We start from the raw sequence: 17912 nt of genomic DNA, 5'->3' as shown, positions 1-17912 counted from the left end.
GTAAGAGACCATTCGAGAAAGTGCAACCCTAATGTGCTGATAGAGAGAGGTAAATGTGAAAGGATATCAGTAGTGCTGTGACATCTCCTTCCACAGGTGATTCTCAAGCACGGAGTTGCTCATCCGTATCATGACGTTGGCACCAATAGCCCAATTGGAATAATACTCGGGAAAATAAATTTTCAAAAGGAAATTACAAATTATATATATTTTCAATTTAGCCTCCGGTCCTCTTATCTGACAACCAATTTATGATGGGGTTCTTTCATTGGTTTGCACAATTTAACGAGGACACATTCAACGAGTCAATTGGGCATACACGGATATCATCGCACTTATAATGGTAAATCCCGCATCCGATGATGTTCTTGGCTGGCTGCACAGACTTGATCCACGCTCGCAAAAAAAGTTGCCATTTTCACCACGACCAGAAGGATATTGCGTTGATGTTGAACACGCAGAGCAAATGAGAAAGCCACTGAAATAATCCACCACCAGCGTGCACACAACAACGTGCGTCAACAATCAGCGCACGTCTCGTCTCACCGGTGGTGGCCTTAGATTCTCACTATCTTCCCCACCAGCAAGAAGCGCAGTGTTTACTTTTCCCAAGACAAAGTCAACAAAACGAGATTAACTTTGCCAACGAGAGCTCAAGTTTACGGGTCAAACTGAAAACGACGAAAAAAAATATTTAAGCGCACGGCATTGCAAACTCCTCTCTTAACCTTCGCAGTCGGGGTAACATGCAGTCAGGGTAACGTGCAGTCGGGGTAACGTGCAGTTGGGGTAACGTGTAGTCGGGGTAACGTGCAGTCGGGGTAATGTGCAGTCTGAGTAACGTGTAGTCAGGGTAACGTGTAGTCAGGGTAGCATACAGTCGGGTTAACGTGCAGTCGGGGTAACATGCAGTCGGGGTAACGTGTAGTCGGGGTAACGTGCAGTCGGGGTAACGTGTAGTCAGGGTAACGTGTAGTCAGGGTAACGTGTAGTCGGGGTAACGTGTAGTCGGGGTAACGTGTAGTCAGGGTAACGTGTAGTCGGGGTAATGTGTAGTCGGGGTAACATATAGTCAGGGTAACGTGTAGTCGGGGTAACGTGCAGTCGGGATAACGTGCAGTCAGGGTAACGTGTAGTCAGGGTAACGTGTAGTCGGAGTAACGTGTAGTCGGGGTAATGTGTAGTCGGGGTAACATATAGTCAGGGTAACGTGCAGTCGGGGTAACGTGTAGTCGGGGTAACGTGTAGTCGGGGTAACATATAGTCGGGGTAACGTGTAGTCGGGGTAACGTGTAGTCAGGGTAACGTGTAGTCGGGGTAACATGTAGTCAGGGTAACGTGTAGTCGGGGTAACGTGTAGTCAGGATAACGTGTAGTCAGGGTAACGTGTAGTCGGGGTAACATGTAGTCGGGGTAACGTGCAGTCAGGGTAACGTGTAGTCAGGGTAACATGTAGTCGGGGTAACGTGCAGTCGGGGTAACATGTAGTCGGGGTAACGTGCAGTCGGGGTAACGTGTAGTCGGGGTAACGTGCAGTCGGGGTAACGTGTAGTCGGGGTAACATGTAGTCAGGGTAACGTGTAGTCGGGGTAACATATAGTCGGGGTAACGTGCAGTCGGGGTAACGTGTAGTCGGGGTAACGTGTAGTCGGGGTAACATGTAGTCAGGGTAACGTGTAGTCGGGGTAACATATAGTCGGGGTAACGTGTATTTTGTTCAACACACCGTTGCCACAGACCCGTTTTGCGCTCACAGATGAGACGCATGTTGTTGACGCACAGCAGTGGTTCTCAACCTTTCTTGCAGCCCCGCACCCCTTTGGCCCTCAGAGAGGGCATCTGGCACCACCAGGGCGGTGCGTGCAACCCAGGTTCAGAACCACTGACGTAAAGGGACAACGCGGCAAACACCATCGGGACCGCCTGTTTCGCAAGTTGACGCCAACTTACTTCGGCGAGTTTTTTCTCAAAGTTGAAGAGCCCCTCCATTTGTTCCCGCACGAACACATCGTCGTCAGGAATCGCCTTGTCTCTCCGCACGATGTTGGCGATCGCCACGATGAAATCTTTGTATGCCTCCCGAGCCTAAACATCAAAACGCGATCATGAATATTCATAATCATATTTATAATCATAAATGTGCATAATCATGATGATGATGATGAAATCAGAATTAGGTGCAAATCTTCGTCAAAATGTCATCCACATCGTTGATGTCACGCGACGATTCGCATTCGCAGGCCAATAACATTCCCCAGCATCTCAACGCGCCTTACCTTATCACATTATCTCATATCAACAATTCCATTGATCTGGAGTGGTCTAGCCTATGGAACCCCGCCTAGCGGCAGCCATCCCTACGTGGCACACTGTGTATGCAGGACCGTTCCGCAATGCAGTATTGTCTAACAGTAGAGGGCAGGTCAGCGTGACTACAATAAGCTATAAAAATAAACTATGTTTTTTATCTTACCAGGTAAACCCCACTGAGCTATATAGCTCTTTTTCAGAAGCGATCTAGCTATCACAAATGATAGCTCAACGAAGTGGCTTATCGCGTGGAAATTTTAGCAGTTGAATACTCTGAACGCATGTTTCTAAATGTGGAGGGGAAAACCGGATGATCTGGAGAAAGATCCACGCGACCACGGGGAGAAAATGCAAACTCCAAATAAACAGCAGCAGGCGTCAGGGTCTGGATTGGTACTTCATATCTCTCCACCGTGGAACCTCCGGGTGTGACTCGATTAACACGGCGTGTACTTAAGCATGGACACGGCGCAATTACTTCCGATAACCAAATGCCTATTACCAATACAGCCTGCGCCGATTGTGCAAGCTAAAGGGGCATATGCCTGGTTACTACTTGGATGGGAGACTGCTTAGAAACACCAATGTGTTTCAGGTCTGCGCTGCTCGGTGGACAGTGGATTGGCAGTACAGCAATGGGCTTGGATCCATCTGTGTGGAGCTTCGAGTTATCTCCCTGCCATAAGCATGGCATTTCCTCTGGTCACTCTGCTCCCTTCCCACATGCCGAACACTCGTCAACGGTCCTGACCAATCGCAGCACTCGGCGTAGAAACTCTGACGTGTTTCCCCAGTTGCCTCCTACCGACAGGCACCTTCAGTTGCTTAGAGAACTGTCTGCACGTGACTATTGTTTCTCTCAAAGTTAACTCGTGTCCCGCTTTGCAGCACCACGCCAAGGAAATGTGAATTGATGGACTAAGTGGATCACCAATCGAATTTAACCTTGGGGCCAACGTTCAATTGCCAGCCGAGCACACTAACCCCGCGATGAGTTCCCTGGAAATAGACGGCACGGCGGGCAGTGTATTTGACTTGTAGCGATCAAAGAGTTCAGCAAGGCCTTCAGAAGTTGTATTGCATTGTACGTTGCCAACCGTGCTAATCGGAGGTGCGGGGGGAAGAGGGCTGCCGTATGGTTTCTCTGACGTGGATTCACGGAAAAATTAATCCACGGTTCCCCCAGAACGAAGCTCCAGGCACGTTGAGCGAAACGTCGGACGTCGCGCCAAACGGCGTGCGAAGCGATTCCAAAAAACGCGCCGGGCGAGGTCGAGAGGGCCTTGTTGGCACGTTCGCGGATTTCGCTGGCCTTTCTGGCTTTTGTTTTGCTATAAGTTGTACCTTGACGTAGCTTTCTGTCTCTGAGAAGTAATAGTCTCTGGAGGGCAGGCCAAAGCCTGGCTGGTCAATCTGGAACGAGCAATGTGAAGAGAAAGTTCGTGTCACACCACGCACACACGCACGACACACACACGCACACCACATTCATCATATAATGCTTCGGGCTCAAAAGAAAATACATTTCAAGATCGCATATCCGACAGTAACTTATCTGCCCTGACCAATTAATTGCCTACACGTGCACCCAGTGCAGTAGCTGTGACGTGTAGTCGTTCACATATCTGACTTTTTCAAATATCTGCCTGTACATCAGTCCGCAGCGAGTCGGATATGCGACGCTTGACTGTACTTCAATAGTTGTGGAATGGCTTGAATGGTAACGCGCCGAGCACTCTGCTCTCACACCAAAGGCAAAGATCCCCCGTTTAGCCTTGAACAGACTGTTGGGACAAGTGCTGTCAGCGAGCACCAATGAAGGCTGGAATGGCGCACTCGGGGGTCAGGTGGCCAGCACTACGCCGCCTTTGTCTCCCTAGTTGGGATAATTACACACTGCACCAGGTACTCATTTGAGGCTGAGTCACTGGCGTTGGCTGTGAACGAGAATTTAACTCGGTTCGCAGGGTTATTAGCGCAAGTGCGCCCACCACTGCAGCACCACTCCTCCTCCCACACACTCTCACGAGCGCGCGCCACTCACGTTGATGATGTAGGCGGTTGAGTTTTTGTCATCGATCCCGACATAGGTGTTGACGATCGGTCGCACCCTGTACTTCTTGGCCAGATTTGCAAGGTTTTTCTCAAAGATCCACGTGGGTCCTGTGGGGTGGGAGAAAAAATAAATCCCAAACATCTCGACTGTAGAATAAAAGACATTGTGCTGGGGATGCCGCTGCTCCTGCGTTGGCAGTGGCGTACGAGCACGCCTGACGAATATACTCTCAACACGTTCGTCAGCAACACCCCGCGTGTGACCTTCAAAAAAGGGAAACGTACATGGCAGGAGACGTTTCGGGCTAATGGCCCTTTCTTCATGGCACCTTCCTCGTAGGAGACCACACGTGCTCTGAGGAAGGCGCATTGCCCCAAAAGTTTGCCGATTGCTGGGGTGTAAATCTATCCGTTCCTTTTTAAGGCAGCCTTACTGATGAACGCGTGAACACTGGAAACTCCGTCGACGCAGCAATTGCGACGCGACATACTTCGAAAAAAAGACACCGAGCGATGGCAAAGCACGTACCTCGCGGGAAAAAACCCCCATCGCCGTCGACTTCAAACAGTAAACACAAACGGCTCAAGCGACATCGGCAATCGAGCGGAACGTCAGCGTTGTCGCGCAAAGGCTACAGCTGCTAGGCAGCTTGGCAAGCGGCGCGGAAGGATTTCGCTCGTTGGTGAATCTGGCTTCTGCGGGATGAGCGAAGGCAAATCCCTCGCGGGATGGGTTTTATTTTTATTTAATTACATTTCTGCACAACGCTGCAAGCGTCCTGCGTTTCGAACTAGTTCAGCGTCCACTCGATTACACGCGGCATCACCCAGAGCTCAGCAGATATATATTTTTTCCGAGTCTAAATTCCAACGCGCACGTCGTACCTGGGCTCCGCCGCGAATGAGATACGGTATCTTAACGACAAGCTACCCAGACGTTTAGCGAAGGTCAAATCCGTTTACTCAGTTCTAGCGGGGGGGGGGGGGGGCAACCACGTGTTTGTTGAGTGCTTTTTGACCGCAAGTCATTCGATTGATTTGCAATAGGTATATTTTTGTTGAGTAATTGTAAGAGCATATACTGTTAAACAAGCAAAACAACTTAATTTAACACGTAGGCTTTCGCGACCAATGTCATCCATGAGAGGTTTTTTTTTGGGTTAGATCGCTTAAACATATAAATGTGTCGTTAAACCCGCCACCACCCGACACAGCCATTTTAGGTTTTTCACGTAAACATAACATGCCAATTCGTTGCTAGCACAGCACACAACTGATATTTTCAATAATTTGCACCCCTGTGTCAATCCGCTGCTGGATGACGTCTCCCTCCAGGCAACATCCGTTGACCATACTTCACCACCCCTGCTGGTGTGGGGTTGGTGGTGAGCTGAGAGTCCTCAACCGGTTCATATATCGCTCAGCAACTGGCGTGGGCTGTTGCCGGAAATCCAACTCAGACCGTGGGGTTCATAAATAGTGAAGCCGTGTGCCAATCCACTGTGCCAGTATGCCGAGCGTCGTGCGCATGCCTGGTGTGGCACGCGCCCGTGAGGAAGTGGCGTCCACATTACCTTGGGTCGTATTCCAGTTCACGGTTGCGATCGGCCATTCATTCACATTTCCAAGAAGTTGGAGCAGTGGCTGGGAATTGAGGGCTTCGATTTTTTCTACCACACACAAACAAGGGCATTTCCATTTATTTTGTTAACCGCAAAGAATGCTGCGGCATTTATCGATGCAAACTCTGACATTATTGCGTCTCATTCATGCCTCTTAGACCTCGGTTAGCTTATACGCTCATTCTCCGCGTCATAAAATAACATCAAGTAGGAGGTCACTCCTTCTCCTCTGCTGTCCTCACTGTCTGGAACTCTTTCCCTTAACCAATCGCCCGAGGACTTATCGAGTCCAAGTTTAAGTTCAAACTCAAGAGACAGCTGACCACCCCAGCCGACCGTCCACCACCATTCTCATATTATCTACGGTGCCTTGAGATATACACGTGCCTCTTGATGTATCATATGGCTACAAAAGTATTCCCATTGTATGGTAGAGGGAATCACATAGAGCCTTCACCTTGATCGATGCAAGAGGCGTAGAGTGTCCTTGATTTCTTGTAAGCATCACGTGCTGCATCATCAGACTTCTCCAGAACAGCTGTCAGAGCAGACATCCACCAAGTCACGTGAGCTGTGATATTTTAACGGTCAGCCAGAATAATTAAACAGACTATATTGCCTTATTATCCGGACTTTACAATTCTCGGACGCATGCCAAGCATATACCCAGTGCCAATAAAGTCACACAAGTCTGGTAAAACAAATCGAAGACAAAAATTGCCCATATAGCGTTTAACAGACTGTCGGGGAAAGTGCTGTTAGCGATCATCTATGAAGGCCGGGACAGCACACGAGGGGGTGGATGGCCAGAACCACGCCTGATCGCCTTTGTCTCCCCAGTGGCGATGTTTACACAACACACCGGCTACTCATGCATGGCTGAGTCAACCTAAGGGAGGCCTGAGAAGGGGTCCAGATATTAGTCACTGACGTTGGCCATGGAGCGGGAATTGAACTCGGGACGCCGGGTTCGTAAGCGCAGCACGCTAACCGCTGCGCCACCGCTCCCCACAAATACAAATCTGATCCACACACACACACACCGACCAAAATTGCAAAGATGCAACCCCTACTTTTGCATGAAATATACAGAGGGCGGAGCGCACCTTATTATAATAATAATAACAATCAAACAACTGTAACGTTTAGATGAATAAATATTTGCAGAAAGAAAAATGGTAATGAAAGACAGGTAAAAATGTTTTATCTTGAGAATACATGTTTTATATTTTTATTATTTTATTGTTTCCCTTCTACGTGACTTTACCGAAAGAACCAAGAATATGAATCCCTGCAGTCACGAAAGCTTTAAATCAAAATACATGTTTTCTTCCTTGATTAAACTCTCCAAGCAGAGCACTAAAACGCAATGCATGCAGCAGTGGTGTGGATGCCACATTATATGGATTTTCGTCAACTGAGAATCACCACCTACGTTTCACATGAATGGGATATACATTCTAATCCCTGCATTTAGTTTAATTTATTGAGCTTTTGAGTAAGCTGGCCAGGGTTGGGCAAGGATCATAGCCCCACCACCTTTCACCCAGGCAACAGGAAACAGAGATGTTAACTACCTCGCCTGGTATACAGGAGGTTGTGGGTTCAATCCCGACCCTGACGCCTGCTTATAGTTGGAGTTTGCGTGTCTCTCTCTCTCCCTGTGGTCTTGTGGATTCTTCTCATGGATCCTTCGGTTTTTCCCTCCAAATTTAGAAACATGCGTTTAGAGTATTTGGCTGCTATAAATTTCCACGTGATTCAATTCTAGATTTGAAGCTTTCGTGACTGCAAGGATCCATACTCTTTGGTTCTATTCGGTAAAGTCACGTAGGTGATAAGCCACTTCGTTGAACTTATCATTTGTGGCCAGGTCGCTTCTGAAAAAGATCCATATAGCTCAGTTGGACTTACCCTGGTAAAATTAAAACCAAAATAGTTTTTGTTTGTTTATTTAGACACGCTAAATTAATAAACGGTCGCTTCGAGCGAGGTCATTATGGTTTGGGCTGCGCGTTGAGCATCTCGAGTTGATGTTGCATGCCCCTGTGAAAACTCAAGTGACCAGGACTTAGTCTAATTTGCCACAGTGAGCTGTGGTAGTTAAACTGTGCCTTCTCCCGAGCTTACGCCACACACTACTGCCGCCCATCTTTGAGCAATCGGGTTAGGAGCAGCGGCAGTGTAACGTGCATGGGCTGAACACCGCTTGACGATCGTTTTTTTACCTTTCAGGACAACTTCTAATTCATCCCTCAGGATGTCAAAGACACCGTAACGAGAGCTGGTTTCTGGGATGATGTTCTTTTTGAGCCATCCTCCGCAAGCGTACTTGTAGAAATCCTTACAGGGGTCCGCGCTCGGGTCCATGTTCTCCAGGATTCGCGCCGCTAAGAAAACGAGAATCATCGCCACCATCAACATCATTATCGGTGTGAAAATAATCGTCATTGTCATCATCATCATCATCGTTAAAATCATCATCATCATCCCAAAGCCATCCGCTGCTCAGCAATGAGCCACAACTGGCGTGGGATGCATCCCAGGAGAGCATTGTCAGCGCTACTTTAATTTTTTTCCGTCATTTGGAATAACAAAATAAATATTGGCAACATTTTGACAAATACCACCGGCCCGGAATGGCTGACTCTTGTGAATCCCGTCGTTTTTCTCGTTACGTTGTTTAATAAGCAGCAGGCGGAGCCACTTCTTAGAGCGGCCCAAAGTGTTGGCAGCCAGCGGTGGAATCCCAAACGCCGAGCCCCACGGCGCTCTGCCGCGACAGTGGCAAGCGGGCTAACCATCAACTTAAAGATGTCGAAATATAACAAAGACAAATATCCCCCGTGTAGCCTTAACATGCTGTTAGGGAAAGTGCTGTTCGCGAGTAGCAACTATGAAGGCTGGAAAAAGCACACGAGGGGGTGGGTGGCCAACATCATGCACGGCCGCCTTTGTCTCCCCAGTGGTGATGTTTACTACACACCGCACCAGGTACTCATTTGAGGCTGACTCAACTTAGGGAGGCCCAGGACCGGTTCAGATAATCGTCACTGGTGTTGGCCGTGATCGGGATTCGATCTCAGGTCACCAGGTTCGTAGAGCAGCACGATAACCACTACACTACCGCTCCCCATATATATAAAACACACACATACGCACACACAAGAGGAGACTCTATATCAATATATATCGCTATAGCTTGCAACATCAATCATTCAATCATTTGATGGATAAGCAAATGGGAGCCCAATGGCCAGTAGTCGAGCGAGCGGCTCACAATCAATCGTACGGTTCGGAGTTAAAATAGTGGATGGGGGTTGATTCAGACCATCATCTCTCTGGGCGTCGATAAAATGAGTACCACAGCGGGGAAGTCAATAGTGGTTGTCCTGTGGATAGAGTCATCTCCCGTCATAGGAATGTGGAATCGCTACCCCTTGCTCAGGGCTGTAAAGAGGCGGTGAGCGCGGCGTGCTCGTTCGTGAAGGAAATCGCGTTGATTTTTAAGAACACAATGAGAGCTAATGTTAACTGTCGTTTGTGGCTATCAAGTGAGCAGTGAATAGACTGTGTTGTCAAAAACCTGAACGGCTACATGCATAGTCATGTGGACAGACAAAACTTACAGCAATCACGCTGGGAGGGTAATTGCCACTTGCTTCTGAACGACGAAAAGTGACACACACATAATTGTACCTGTCACGAGTTACATAAGAACCGCACTCGGTGGCAGTTGTCTGTTTGTGTCTCAAGGAGTGTATATGTGTGTGTGTGTATGTTCATCATCATCATGTAGGGAGTGGTAATGTAGGGGTTAGCGCTATGAACCCTCGACTGAGCGGACCGCAATGTGGGTGCGCGACATCGCATCCCACACCATTGTGAAGTTTGGTCAAATAATTATCATGGCCTAGATGGCATTGGGGTGGATTGTTTTCCTTCATCCAGCAGTGGATTGACAAAGGGCTGTGAAATTATTATAATCTGCATCTGATGAGATTATGTTGCTGCAACGATAAAGTTCCATAACTGATGATGATGAAGTCACTTTGATGAGCCATCATGTGTGCCCACTAAAAAAAAGGCTAATAGCTCAGTGTGGCCCTTAGCTGGTTTCAAATAAATACGAGGCAAGGTGCAGGCACTGACGATAGTTTAACAACAGCTCATTCAACATCGCTTTTTTTATGCCGGGCACTTCTGATCAACATCTGACTAAAACACGGCTTCACTTGTTCACTCTTCCGAACAAAGGATGAACGTGTACACGCATTGGTTCTGTCCGTCTGTCAACCAGGGAGCACTCTCTCACGAACCTCGTCCTGTGCACGTCTGGAAGAGTTCGAATTGACATTTTAAGTGTATTGCTCGAATTTGCATTACACCTACCATGATCTAGCCCCAGAGAAACCAATTTATAAATCATTCAAATAATCCTCATGTCATTTTTGCACCTGACAGCTGCACGTGCTGTTAGCGAAACTCTTCTGAAGACAGACGCACGGTGGAACGCGTTAACTCCACGCAAACGCATTTTTTTAAAATCTCTCTGTAACTTCTCATTTATTGAACGTTTGCTTCGTCATCAATGCATCCGCCTGCTAAATGCAATCAAGTGGGAGGATTGTCTGCTGGGCGCGTCACTCATTGTAACTTTCTGACCCTGTGCCCACCGACTGGACATCTGTGAAAAAGAGCGTCATAGTTAATCGGATTCCGCCATTCTAGATACAGATTCTGATTCTGAATTTAATACTCCAGAGCTGCTGGATGCAAAGCATACTGCCCGCCCCCCCCCCCCCCCCCCACTCGTCCCCCCCGAATCAAATAATCGAGAATTCAAACGCGATATGAAATGGGACCGAATTATACTTTAGAGCACGATAAAAAAAAACATCCACAGCAATAGTTTCACGTGTAACAATGCGTACTGGCGGTGGAGGCCAGTAAACGGGTCCTTCCATTGTGGCGAGCCGCTGGCCTCTACTGTATTTTGAGGAATGCGCATTTGGGTTCTGTTTGTCTCATCACTTTGGGCGAACGGAAATTCTGATCGGGGACAAGTGGGAGCGGGCGGGTAGCGCGCTCTTGCCACAACGCGAGAGTGAGCCGCAGTGATAAGTTATCGTGGGCGTAGGGCCCGGGCACAAGAAGGCCGTCGCACAGTCACCTGATACGGTGCAGTCTGGACTCGTGCAGGCGCCCGGAGCCGGGGGAGTTGACGTCTCTGCAGCAAACGCACACAAAAAAAACACGCAACATCGATGCAAACGATAAATCGATGATGATTAAGTATTCGGTAAGGCTGTAATCTTGCAGGCGTGCAGATCTAATTTTAAAGGAACTAATATTGGATACACAATCTTGCCTGGGAGTCTGTCCTCACTGTCCTTTAAAATTAACGTGCGTTTTACGTCGCCGTTACACTAAAATATCGAGCTAACTTGCACCTGCACCTAACGTTTTCTGGTGCCTCTTGCTCTCATGTTATATTTGCACAGTTTGTATTTACTTATTCGCGCTCGTTTCATTTACGACCATGAAACACCCCGTTTGTTCATGATGCAACGTTCCTTAAGGGCCCTGGACACGTTCCCCTCGCTCTATGCGGTGGTAGTGGTAGATGCATTCCAAAAAAATGGTGCAAAAGGCGAAACCCCGCGTGGAGAAAGCTGCCTGCCGAGTCGAAGATACATAAGCAAAAACAACATCTCACGTCTGTCCGCGTTGCAGCATATGAGTGAATTCAAACCGCACATTGCAAATTTAGAGTAGAAATAGATGTGCCCGCATATGTGCCAAATCGCACAAACCGAACCCCGAGTCGGACGAGCGAAACACTCGTTCGGGTATGTGTGTCTTTTGTTTGTTGCTGTGATCACGGCACCACGGGGATCTCCCTTCGTAAAACATCCGGGCACAGCTGGCTAAACGGGGTCATTGGTGTGACAAATAAAACAAACGTGTTGGCGTTGGTCGAAACAAAAAAAGCAGGAACAAAATCGAGCACTCCTTCATTTGCCCATTGTGCCATTCGCACTATGGTGTTCCACTGCCGTGCCTTTGCGTCCACGGGCGGAACCCGGCGGACGCTCTCTCGTTCATCGGATCGGGCTACGCAGAGAGAGAGCCACCGTCGCTTCCACACAATCCCCGGGTGGGGGGGGGACGTTTACCGGACCGTGTCCCCCGGGGCAGCAAGCAACCCGTTCGATGCGCAACGCGGGGGTTGAGCAGGGCGGGGGCACGATGGGGGGGGGGGAGGTTGCCCGCGAGTGTGAGTGCGAAAGGTTATGAAAGCAACGTACCCTTGGTGGCAAAGAGGACGATGAACACAATGAGGGCGATGGCCAGAAGTCCCACGGTGACCGACAGGCCGATCACCTTGGGGTCAGCCCTCTTCTTGGACATGCTTGCTGTGCACGATCGCCCTTTCGCCCCTTTTCTTGACCTTTGCGCGACCGAGCACTGCGAGCAAATCACGCGAGTTTGGAGCGCGCAAGTGCGCACACGCGCGTCAACACACGACAAAACAAAAAAAATCGAAGCTCGCTCACAAATTCCAAGGTTAATCAAAGTTTTCCAGGTGCTCTCCTTGCACTTTCTTTTTGCTACAGCCGTGTGTCTAAAACACAGGGTCGAAGTCACTTGGGCTCACGTTTTGACGTTTCTTTTTTTTCGTTACTTTGAATAACATTTCCTAAGCGCAGGCTAAAGGGATGCATGATTGATCTGTGCAAGTGGAACCGATTAGATATCCCGTGGGGCATTGCCTGTTTATTTAGTTAAGAGCAACGTGTGAATGGTTAACCGTTTAGCTGGAATAATAATGAGCTGTTAACTATTATTGTGTACAATTTTAATTGTTTACACATTGAACGAAATATGTTTTAATACTAGATAAGAAACCGTGACCGGATCGAGAAAATGTATATTGAACGTTCAATGGAGTATATCTATTGTACGCTGTAATCGTGCGATTTAAAGTATAAATTCTACCCCCACCTCGACCAAAAATGTGCGGATCTTCACCCTCCCGCGTGACTCTCCGACCACAGACACCCCTCTCGTGATTTGTAAAAGACCAGCCACCCCAGGCATATGCCAGCCATCGTCGTGATTACGGACGCGTGCGGCCTGTGATTTGGGGGTTAGGGCAGCGGTAGTTTTTTTTTCGGGTTGGAAATTGTTCTATGCTTCGGTAAAAGGGTAAAATGGAGAAAAAAAGTTGCATGAATTTATATCTAAAATAAAATTCTAAATAATCAAATGAGGACTATGAGGATGATTAGCACGTTATGATAAAGATGGCGAGGTACAAACCTACTAATCCCACACTGCTTTACGTAGGACCAAAACGTATTTTCTGTAAAATAAAATAAATGATCTACACACTTTTTGGGTGAAATGTCACAAAAAGAGGTTGTCCATTGCATGAACAAAACTAATTATGAAAGACAACTGCAACTTCACGCCTGTTTTTTGTGGTGCTTGGTTAATAAAATATATATATATATTTTTTACAGAATACCCGGAATTTAATTATGATTTACGAGAGTATATCAGTCTCAACATTGAACAATGTGTCAAAGTGGAAACAAGATATTCACGTGTGCGAGACAATTAATAACTCAGCGACGATTGCACGCTTCTCTCCCAATAGGAAAATGCCTGCACACCACATTGCCTGTCTTGTTGTTCGGGATCTCTGTACCAAAAAAAAACACCCCAACACACACACACGGATGATCAACTCACCTTATCGAGATCACCTGCCCGTACCGTTTGGGAGGGAGTCTTAAAGCACTTTGGGCTGCTGCGTGGCCAAATTTATAAGGCCGGGTCTGATCGAAGTTCACTTCACGGTGGGCAGCGTGAGATCACCTTCCTGTGCGCGACGTGCACTTTCGTCATTTTCCATACCGCCCACATCTCCCCTCCAACGCTCCGTCAAAACCGGCAAACCCGCAAAAAATCCCTCCTCTCTCTCTCTGTCTCTCTCGCACGCGCGCGGCTCCCTCCGTCGAGTCAACAAAGCCGCGCCGGTGTTTCAACCTCACCTCCACCGGCACCCGTTCCTGCGCTGCCCGACACGCGAGAGGCGTTTGGCCAAATCGGTGGCGGTGTGCAGGATATCGCACACTTTCCACTGGGCTACCGCGGTTCCCTTCCTCTTGTCAAACGGGCGGCAATTTATGTTGTTTTGTAAGTGCACCCCTTTCCTACTCCCGCTCCCGCCCCCCCCACCTTCAATGTAACACGAGGTGGAGTGACATCGCCGTTCGACAATTCTCGTGGTGAAGCTGCTGATGCTGCTGCTTCTTTGTTGTCATCTTATCTCAGCATGAATCACCAACGCTTGCCTGTTGAAGTGTTTCTCAGTCAAAAGAGCCGATTGTGAAACGTGAGGGGTGCCTTGTGTGCCTCTGGTCACATGCTAGAGGCCAATTCTTAACTTTGACACAGAAATGCTAAACTATATTTTTTATGGGGAAATGTATGGGGGGGGGGGGGGGGTGGGGGAGGTGGGGGAGGGAGTGGCGGGAGGGTCAGCAAACTTCGCGAACCCGAGTTCCAGTTTAGGCCATGGCTAACACCGCTGGTCGCGCGGCAAGAGAGATTTTGCTACGATGTTTTTGTGCTGTTAGTTGTTGTAACGATCTTACCCGCCACTACTAATATCTGTGAAAGAGAGCTTTAGAGCTCATCGGAATCCTCCCGCAGCTTAAATAAATATTCTGATTATGAAACAAATGTTCTGATAGCCGGGCGGCGACTTTGGCCCCTCCACTTCACCATCTGCTCACTGAGCATGGTGGTGAAATATGGCAACCCCCCCCAAACTCTCATTGACCAACATGGCAAGTTGGAGGACCCACAGCAGCAGTGGATAGATAAAGGACATCAAACATTATGTTTAAGTCAACGGCGTGCTTGAAGCGGGGAGCGTGCTACGCATTCTGCCCGTTTGCTGCGAGGTTTTTGCATGTCGAATATGTTGACGTGTCACAACAAGAAAGCTTGGCTTAGAATGTACCGCAAAAGTGGTTTAATCAGTTTAAAAAAAAATGTAATGATGGTAAAAGCGCAGCCCTGCGATTGATCGCTTGAACAGCTGCTGGCCGATGGGACTATCAATTTGAAGGTACTCTCGAGAGCTCCTTTCGGGGGTGTTATACCTGCTCTTCCCTGCTGACCCAGGCATCTTGAGCTGGGAGCCCCCAAACATGTTTCCCACCACTCACGACCTGCCTGGTGTGCGGCGTACACCATTTATACTGCTGATTGGACAGAGGGGCAGAGATTTAGGGATCTTGCATCATTACCACAACTGCCGCGCGGGAGAGCGAACCGGTGACCCCTGGATTGCAAGTCCATGGTGCTCACCATTACGCCGCAGCGACCATCCCTGTCATCGGCTCGGGTAAATATCGGAAATATGTAAATTATGCGTAAATTGTTACAGCGAGAAGGCTCGACTTGAGAGCATAAATGCGCGAGTGACATCACCGCTTTCAGTAGACAGCAAGAGCGTTGATGACTCGCTGCTGGTGGTGGTGGGGTAAAATGTAGGTACCTTAACCTCTTGAAACCAGCCTTGGATGAAGAGGGAGCGAGATATGAATGCCCTTTTCAGCGAGACAGACCCTTCATTTGCAAGGTCTGGATCGTGTCATTGCGCCGTTCGCAGTAGAAGCCAGCGCACATTTTAATGTCAAAGCACACGAACGCCATTCGCGAATATATTTCTCCCCCCCCTCCCCCCCCCCGATACGTCTGGGTAGGACTCGGCATTCCTTTAGAAAACATTTTACAACGGAACCTGAAACGAACAGCAATCAGTCGCTAAAACATTACCTTTCAGTCTGCTCCAACGTTCTCTTTACACCTCGCTCGTCCGCTGCAATTCGAATGTGTCACGTTGACATTGAGAATTGGCTCGGCACAGGAAAAAAAAACACACACACACAAAACTCGATCTGTAAACACGACACGGTACAAAACCATGACTGAATCCGTCCGTAGGTGTGCGCCCGTGTCGCGCGCAGTGCTTTGTGTGACACAGACATCGGGTTGCTTTGCTCATTGAGGTGCAGCCCACTGTTGATGGGGCTTGGTGCTTCTTAGCTGTTTGCTAACACGTGTGTCACGTCATGTGTCTGTGTGTAACAAGTACTGCAACAAAACAGCCGCAGTCAGGCAGGTGAGTCGGTGCAATAGAAGTTAAGATTGACTCATCGTTCTGTTGTTAAGTCACCGTGTCGCGTACGCCTCATCAGACTCATCGGGGATGTGGTTGTGATACAGAGCTGCAACTTTGAAGAGGTTTATTTAAATCGCTGCCATCATCATAAGCAGCAGCAGCCATGGTCAATCCACTGCTGGATGATGGCAGCTGCTTGGGAAGGCCACGCCGTTGGGCATCAATCGTGATCTTGCGAAGTAATGTTACCCAGATAACTGAAACAATGAAAAGCAATGTGTGTAGAAGGAGAGTAGTGGAATGACTGATATCTCTGGTCCACTTTGTCTGTAAATATATACATACATGCGTGAATGCGCGTAAATTCAAAGCAAGGAATTTTGCACCAAGATGCCACCGGGAAGTGCCGTACTTTGGCGGGCTGACCAGGACTCTGCGAGTGCCCGAGCGAAAATTTAAAAAATCACGACGTTTCGGGCACAACACAAGCGTCCGCCATCAGGTGGTGGACGCTTGTGTTGCGCCCGAAACGTCGTGATTTATTTGATTTATTTTCTACCTACGTGACTTTACCGAAAGAACCAAAGAGTATGGATTCCTGCAGTCACGAAAGCTTCAAATGAAGATTGCCCTTGTGAATTCAACACGCGTATGCGGCGCGGAGTGGTGAACCCGCGCAGCTCTTATTTCTGTCGGCAGTCCTTGAGGCCCATTGGTATGACATTCCACGTTCTGATGGCAAGGCCAGCGCATCCATAGAACGACCACTGTTGACTTACCACGAAAGTAGTTCTCATTGTACCAATGCTCTGACCGGATCAGACATTAATGCAACAGCAGTACTTCTATACTTTTAAGGAATAAACGCACTGATGAGTGCTAATAATCAGGAAGCTGGAAAACAATAGACTTGTTCCTGTTCTAGAAAACAGAAATATGCCTCGATCTCAGATGCGTTGGACTTGCAGCCATCACAAAGCTCTATGCAGACTATGCACAACAATGGCGATTTTCATTTGGACATCCAAGCCACGCTGAGATTCCTGACATTGTAAGAGATATTGGGCAGGAGCGGTGGCGTAGTGGCTAGCGCGATGCGCTATGCACCTGGCAACCTGCGATCGATTCCCAGCCATGGCTAACACCAGTGGCGTGCTCTATCTGAACACATCTCGGGCTCTGCCCTTTCACCAATGCACTTACCGGCGTGGTGAAGTATGGTTAACAACCTCCCGTGGCTGACAGCGTTGTATTTACAACAAAAACTGTAAATGCATTATTCAAATTTATAATAAGGAAAAAAAAAAACACACCCAACATACACATGTAGAAGGAGGTCAGCGTGTTATTATGGACGATCCTCGATGTCCTTACGTTCACGAAGCTGCTGCTCCTTTGCAATCGCTGACGGCGTTGGACCGTAAAGCATCACAGGCGGAATGCTCCTTCTCGTAGCGAGTTGCCTAGGGGGGTTCTCTTACAGCCTCAGGGCGGCGGGGGGGGGGGGGACTTCTCCGGACGGGGACGCATGGAGCTGCCGCTGCTGCCGCTATCGGGACGACGGCTCACGGCTATTCTTAGAATGCGATTAGAGCCGCAACGCAACCCCATCCACCACGGGCGCTTGAAGCGTGGTGAACTCCGCACCCCGGAGCGAGACAGTTGCACCTGCGCTCCTGACGCTCACCGCATCCTAATGCTGCCGGGGCGTTTGTCTC

General features: G+C 48.6%; 1 protein-coding gene across 3 annotated transcripts in view; it reads right to left on the bottom strand.

Moving 5' to 3' along the window:
• LOC116950456 (neprilysin) overlaps window positions 1–16650 on the bottom strand; it is a 36896-nt gene extending 20246 nt beyond the window's left edge. Inside the window, exons 1-9 of one of the 3 annotated variants that reach the window (XM_032968226.2) lie at window positions 15849–16650; window positions 12299–12458; window positions 11161–11217; window positions 8216–8377; window positions 6445–6525; window positions 5940–6035; window positions 4355–4473; window positions 3655–3723; window positions 1951–2085 (exon numbers count right to left, since the gene is read on the bottom strand). In XM_032968226.2, coding sequence (XP_032824117.1) covers window positions 1951–2085; window positions 3655–3723; window positions 4355–4473; window positions 5940–6035; window positions 6445–6525; window positions 8216–8377; window positions 11161–11217; window positions 12299–12401 — 822 coding nt within the window. In that variant the 5' untranslated portion in view covers window positions 12402–12458; window positions 15849–16650. Of the gene's footprint in view, window positions 1–1950; window positions 2086–3654; window positions 3724–4354; window positions 4474–5939; window positions 6036–6444; window positions 6526–8215; window positions 8378–11160; window positions 11218–12298; window positions 13717–13748; window positions 14471–15848 lie in introns of those variants that run through there. The other 2 variants (XM_032968223.2, XM_032968225.2) reach the window with 2 other exon arrangements.
• Between the last annotated feature and the right edge of the window lie 1262 nt (window positions 16651–17912).

This window comes from Petromyzon marinus, chromosome 39 (assembly GCF_048934315.1).
Source record: "Petromyzon marinus isolate PM22_M1 ecotype Great Lakes invasive population chromosome 39, UKy_Petmar_22M1.pri1.0, whole genome shotgun sequence".
NCBI classification, from domain to species: Eukaryota; Metazoa; Chordata; class Hyperoartia; order Petromyzontiformes; family Petromyzontidae; genus Petromyzon; species Petromyzon marinus.
The sequence above is the reverse complement of the archived record's forward strand: the minus strand, read 5'-3'. Positions and strand labels throughout refer to the sequence as shown.